Below are 7,098 nucleotides of genomic sequence, written 5' to 3'. Positions count from 1 at the left end.
CAGGCTGGTCTCGAACTCCTGACATCAAATGATCCACCCACCTCGGCCTCCCAAAGTGCTGGGGTTACAGACATGAGCCACCATGCCCGGCCAGAATATAATTTTTAAAAACACCAGAATATGTCACATTTAATGGTCTGAGAATTGTTTACTGAGACTTTTTTCTTTATATGTGTGTGCCTGTATACTGGGGTTATGATGTAAAATATATTTCCTACTGCAAGTCGCGCAAAAAAGTTTGAAATAAACTTCACTCGATGACCATCAAGGCATCTTCCAGCACTCACTCTGTGAAAGAGGTCTGAACTGTGGGTCACAAGATCCAGGTCCTCCCTCAGCCTTATAATTACAAGTTGTTATCCCTCTGTGAACACCAGTTTCCCCATTCGTGCAATGATAGTGAAAATTATTTACATCTTTAGATAGAGTGGTCAAAGTCTAAAGGCCCTTCCAATTCCAGAATTTTTTTATTCTAAGAACATCCTTTGATTCAGCAAGTATTGTCAAGCAGTGCCTTCAATGTGCCAGGCACTGTTGTAGGTGTGGGGATACAGGAGTGAACGAAACAGACAAAAAACAGCCCTACCCCTCATGGAGCCTATATTCTAGTGAGAGTAGACAGTAAAATAAGTAAGTGAACTATGACAAATGTTAGCAATAAGTGGTAAGAAGAAAAAATAAGCAGAGATGACAGGTACAAAATATCAGGGAGAGGGTTGAAATTCTAGATGGAGTGGTCAGGACATTCTCACAGAGAAGGTGTTTTTTGAGTAAAGACCTGGTAGAAATGATGGCACTAACCATCTGGTGAAGGGCATCCCCAAAAGGGGAAACAGCAGAAGCAAAAGGCTGTGAGGCGGGAACATGCCTAGCATGTTCCTTGAACAGCAGGGAGGCCAGGGTGGTTGAAGTAGGTGAGCAAAGCCAGTAGAAGATGAAGTCAAAGAGGTTACAAGGGGCATGGGTGAGAACAGAGTTCTTTAGAGCTGCCTCCAATTTCTTTTGTAAGCTGTGGGCAATAATGCCTATCTTTACATAATCATGAGGATCAAGTGAGCTGGGAATGTGCTCCCCAAACTGAGACATCCTGCACAGATACAAAGGGCTTACTATTTTGTGAGTTAAAGTAAATGGGGCAAGTCAATGACCATGAGAGAATGCCACCTGTCTCCCTCAGAGACTCCCTGGCCAGTCTAGAGCAGGTAGTCTTCTGAAGCAGCAGATCTCTTGTGATAGTGAGTGAGTTCTCACAAGGTCTGGTTGATTAAAAATATGTAGCACCAGCCAGGCGAGGTGGCTCCTACCTGTAATCCCAGCACTTTGGGAGGCCCAGGTGGGTGGATCACCTGAAGTCAGGAGTTTGAGACCAGCCTGGTCAACATGGTGAAACCCCATCTCTACTAAAAATACAACAACAACAAAAAAATCAACCAGGCGTGGTGGCACATGCCTGTGATCCCAGGTACTTGGGAGGCTGAGGCAGAAGAATCACTTGAACCCAGGAGGTGGAGGTTGCAGTGAGTCGAGATCGTGCCAGTGCACTCCAGCCTGGGTGGCAGAGTAAGACTTCTCTGTCTCAAAAAAAAAAAAAAAAAAAAACAGAAAAATGTGCAGCACCTCCCACCTCTCAACAGTGGTTGCTCTGTCAAGAGACTAAGAATATCTCGCTTTTGATTGATTCAGAAATTCCATCACCCAAAGTTAAGTAGTCTTCATCGGAAGAACTTCATCTGGAATCTGAAAAATGTTCCTCTTCTGGAGAAATACCTGTATGTCCTGGGCCAGAATCGAAACCGAGAGATTGTCGAGCATGTCATTCATCTGTTCAAGGAGGAAGTAATGACCAAATTAAGTCATTTTCGAGAATGTGAGTATTCTCCCAATTAAGTATTTTTCTTGATACTTAAACTGTCAAATTTCATATCATCAAAAAAGTATGGAGGTACAATTTAGCTTTATCAAATCTTAAAATTTTGCCATATTTGCTTTTATTGCTTTTTAAATAATAATATTTTTACTTTCCTCAAAATTGCTACATTTGAAGCCTCCTCTAAACTTTACATGAGTCTACCTCTCTTCTTCCCATTAAATTTGCACATTATATATGTATGGTTTATAAATTATTTATAGTAGGGTTTGTGTTTTTCAAACTTTATATCAATGGTATCACATTGTGTATTATTATTATTCTGCAACCTGCCTTTTCTATTCAACATGTTTTGCAGATTGATTCATATGAATATTTGTAGTTTTAGTTCAGTTTATTAGTTTTAACTGCTAAATAGTATTCCATAGTATGAATATACCATAACTTATTTGCATGTACTATTACTATAATTTTTTGGTCCATTCTCTTGTTAATGGAATTTTAGGTTGCTTCCCATTTCTTTGCTACATAAATGATGCTTCAATGAACCCTCTAGTAGAGGAGTCCCCAGACCCCAGGAACTGGGCCACACAGCAGGAGGTGAGCAGAGGGAAAGCAAGCATTACCGCCTGAGCTCTGCCTCCTCTCAGATCAGCAGTAGCATTCGATTCTCGTAGGAGTGCAAACCCTACTGTGAACTGTGCATGCAAGGGATCTAAGCGAGAATCTAATGCCTGATGATCTGAGGTGGAACAGTTTTATCCCAAAACCATCCTTCCCCTAGTCTCCTGTCCATGGAAAAATGATCTTCCATGAAACCAGTCCCTGATGCCAAAAGGGTTGGGAACCGCTGCTGTAGTATGTATCTGCCTGTGTACACAGACAAGTGTTTCTCTAGGGTATATATCTAGATATAACCAGCTTTTTCATCCAGCATTAAGTACTGGTCCAAGGCAAGGAACTGGCTGGGCACAGTGGCTCACACCTGTAATCCCAGCACTTTGGGAGGCCGAGGTGGGTGGATCACTTGAGGTCAGGAGTTTGAGACTAGCCTGGCCAACGTGGTGAAACCCAGTCTCTAATAAAAATGGAAAAACTAGCTGGGCATGGTGACGTGTGCCTGTAATCTCAGCTACTCAGGAGGCTGAGGCAAGAGAATCGCTTGAACCCTAGAGGTGGAGGTTGCAGTGGGCCTAGATCGTGCCAGTGCACTCCAGCCTGGGCAACAGAGTGAAATCCATCTCAGAAAAAAAAAAGGCAAGTAACTGAAGGGCATTTCTATCAAGGCCTAAGATAGGCAGTATGTGTTTCTCGGTGTTTACTTACTTTGTGTAAACACAATGTAAGGTGTAGCATAAAAACAGAGTTGATTTTTTTCCCTTTAAACCTGTTCTTCCCCCAGTCTTCTTCATCTCATTAAAGGGGTATCCACCATTCACCTAGTTAATCTGGACAAAAAGTTAGAAGTCATCAGGCTTCACTTTGTTCTTTCTCTCACATCACAAATCCAATCAAATTCTATCCATTCTTTCTTCAAAGGAGAGCCTATGATCTGGATGATTGCAGTGGCCTTATAACTGGTCTCCCTGCTCCTACTCTGCCTCTCTACCATATATATTCACTTATCTTCCCTTTTTTTTCTCAATACTACTTTTGTAAGATTCTTCGTGTCATTGCATGTGCTAGAGTTGGCTAACTTTTATAACTAGAATATTGTATTCACTAATATACCACACATTATTCTACTCTTAAAAGATACTTGGGTTGTTTCTTATTTGGGGCTACTAAGAACAGTGGTGCTGTGAACCTGCTTGAGTCTCAGTATACATGTTCATTAGTCTTTGAGTGTATACTTTGGGGTAGGATTGCTAGGTCATAGGACATGTCTAATGTCTATATTCAGCTTTACTGGATAATACCAATGTTTTCAAAAGTGGTTCTATGAATTTATACTACAGCTAGCAGAGTGTGAAAGTTTTCATTGTTCTATACCCTTGGGGTGGTCAGACTTTTAAAATTTTCTCAATCTGATTTGTACATAATACTTTATCATTATATCATGGTTTTAAAATCCATCTCCCTATTTATTGGCCATTTGAAATATATTCTTGAGAAATGCCAAGTCAAGTCTTTGGCCTTTTTTCTATTGAATTTTTTTTTTCTCATTGATTTGTAGAAATGCTAAATATATTCTGGATATGAGTCCTTTGCTAGTTATATGTGTTACAAATATTTTGTCCCATTCTCTGGCATGTGTTTTCATGGTATGGTATGTTTGGATGTGTAATTCTGAATTTTTTTTTTTTTGAGGCAGTCTTGCTGTGTCACCCAGGCTGGAGTGCAGTGGCGCGATCACAGCTCACTGCAGCTTTGACCTCCTGGGCCCAAGCGATCCTCCCACCTCAGACTCCCAAGTAGCTGGGACTAAGCTATCCACCATCATGCCTGGTGAATATTATTTTTGTAGAGAGAGGGTTTCTCTATGTTGTTCAGACTGGTCTCAAACTCCTGGGCTCAAGCGATCCTCCCACCTTGGCTTCCCAAAGCACTAAGATTACATGAGCAACCGCACCAGGGCCCTGTTATTTTTTACAGCTTTATTGAGTTGTAATTCACCATTTATTTATTTATTTATTTGAGCTGGAGTCTTGCTCTGTCACCCAGGCTGGAGTGCAGTGGTGCGATCTCGGCTCACTGCAACCTCCACCTCCTGGGTTCAAGAGATTCTCCTGCTGCAGTAACCCAAATAGCTGTGACCACAGGTGTGTGCCACCATGCCTGGCTACTTTTTTTGTATTATTACTCATGGATATTTAGAAGTATAAATCCTGTTCCCCAAAATACGATGAACTTTTTTGGTTATATTTTATTGTTGATCTCTACGGTAACTACATTGTGATCAGAGAACATACTTTATATTAGTGCTGTCCAGTAGGATTTTCTTCAATGAAGGAAATGTTCTATATCTGTGTTGTTCAATACAATAGCTCCTATGTGGCTATGGGCATTTGAAATGTGGCTAGTGCTGCTAAGGAATAGGAATTTCAATTTTATTTTAATCTTACTGAGCTAAAAAAATTTTTTTTATAGCTGGGACTACAGGCATGCATCACCATGCCTAGCAGATTTTTTATTTTTTTTTATAGAGATGGAGTCTCACTATGTTGCCCAGGCTGGTCTCGAACTACTGGCTGCAAGCGATCCTCCCACATCAGCCTCTGAAAGTGCTGGGATTACAGGTATAAGCCAATGTACCCTGCTTGAATCCTGTTTTGTTTTTTTTTCTTTTTGTTTTTTTGAGACGGAGTCTCGCTCTGTCACCCAGGCTGGAGTGCTGTGGCCGGATCTCAGCTCACTGCAAGCTCCGCCTCCCGGGTTTACACCGTTCTCCTGCCTCAGCCTCCTGAGTAGCTGGGACTACAAGCGCCCGCCACCTCGCCCGGCTAGCTTTTTGTATTTTTTAGTAGAGACGGGGTTTCACCGTGTTAGCCAGGATGGTCTCGATCTCCTGACCTCGTGATCCTCCCGTCTCGGCCTCCCAAAGTGCTGGGATTACAGGCTTGAGCCACCGCGCCCGGCCCTTTTTTTTTTAAAGATGGTTTCACTCTGTTGCCCAGGATGGAGTTCAGTGGCATGATCTCAGCTCACTACAACCTCTGCCTCCTGGGTTCAGGTGATTCTTATGCCTCATCCTTTCTAGTAGCTGGAATTATGCACCACCATGCCTGGGTAATTTTTGTATTTTTAGTAGAGATGGAGTTTTGCCATGTTGGCCAGGTTGGTCTTGAAGTCCTGGCCTCAAGTGATCCGCCCACCTCAGCCTCCCAAACTGCTGGGATTGCAGGCGTGAATCACCACATCCAGCCCTCCAGTTTGAATCTTAATAAATTTAAATAGCCACATGTGTCTAGTGGCTACCATATTAGACAGATCAAGCTCTATATGATTTCAGTCATTTCAAATACACTTTAGTATTTGGTAAATTTTTATGAATGGTTCATGTGTGCTTTAAAAGAAAGTGTATTCTGCAGTGTTGGGTATGAAGTTATATATGCCCATTATGTCAAGTTTATTAATAATTTTTAAATTTTCTGTAACTTTCACTTACATTTTGGTCTGTTTTTTTTTTTTAACAATTATTGAGTAAAGTACATGTTAAAGTATATTGTCATCCTACTATGATTGCAGATTGCCTATTCTTTGCTTGTATTTCTGTCAAATTTTGCCATATATATATGTATATACATTTTTTTTGAGATAGATAGAGTCTTGCTCTGTTGCCCAGACTGCAGTGCAGGGCTCACTGCAATCTCTGCCTCCCGGGTTCAAGTGATTCTCTTGCCTCAGCCTCCTGAGTAGCTGGGACTACAGACACCCACCACCACGCTGGCTAAATTTTGTATTTTTAATAGAAACAGGGTTTCACCATGTTGGACAGGCTGGTCTGGAACTCCTAGACTCAAGCAATCCACCTCGTTGGCCTTCCAAAGTGGCCAAAGGGATTACAGGCATGAGACACCACACCCAGTCAAATTTTACCTTATATATTTTTGAGTCAATTATATAATATATCCCAATTTCAGAAATACATACTTTAAAATCTATGATTTACAATAATATTGTTTCTATGTGCCCACTATGTTACATTGCTTAAGCATGATTTACACAATCCTAAATCATATAGAAAAAGTCAGCATTATAATTAAAAGTTAAAATTATATACTTTATATCATGTATGTGACTCAGGGCTTCATTGCTCATGGACACTTACATCTCTTACTAATCTTTAGTCAGTGGCTTAAATCCATGCTTCTTAGACTATCTATGGTAAAAGACAAGTGTGGGTTTTTTCCCCTAACCCATTACAGTCTGGCATATGGTCCTACTATGCATGATTCGCTTACAGTTCGTGTCACATGCAACTAACCATGGGAGTTTGACAAAACTTGAACTCATGTACACTCCGTTCAATGAGACAAGGCCATTGATCACACTCTTGGATGTCATATCACTGTAAAATTTTCTAAACACTCTCAACTCTGTTCTTATCTCATGCAGACTAGTAACATTTTGTAGACCAGTACTGGCCACAGACCCCACTTTGAGTAGTACTGACTTAAAATATCACCACCAGGCCAGGCACGGTGGCTCACGCCTATAATCCCAGCACTTTGGGAGGCCGAGGCGGGCAGATCATGAGGTCAGGAGATCGAGACCATCCTGGCTAACAC

General features: G+C 41.3%; 1 protein-coding gene across 2 annotated transcripts in view; it reads left to right on the top strand.

The window, feature by feature from the left end:
* HYKK (hydroxylysine kinase) overlaps positions 1–7,098 on the top strand; it is a 33,242-nt gene that overhangs the window by 21,003 nt on the left and 5,141 nt on the right. For both annotated transcript variants that reach the window (XM_011938415.1, XM_011938414.1), the window contains exon 4: positions 1,684–1,867. In XM_011938415.1, coding sequence (XP_011793805.1) covers positions 1,684–1,867 — 184 coding nt within the window. The remainder of the gene's footprint in view (positions 1–1,683; positions 1,868–7,098) is intronic.

Source organism: Colobus angolensis, unplaced genomic scaffold (assembly GCF_000951035.1).
Source record: "Colobus angolensis palliatus isolate OR3802 unplaced genomic scaffold, Cang.pa_1.0 Scaffold172, whole genome shotgun sequence".
Lineage (NCBI taxonomy): Eukaryota > Metazoa > Chordata > Mammalia > Primates > Cercopithecidae > Colobus > Colobus angolensis.
This window is presented reverse-complemented; position numbering and strand designations above follow the sequence as displayed.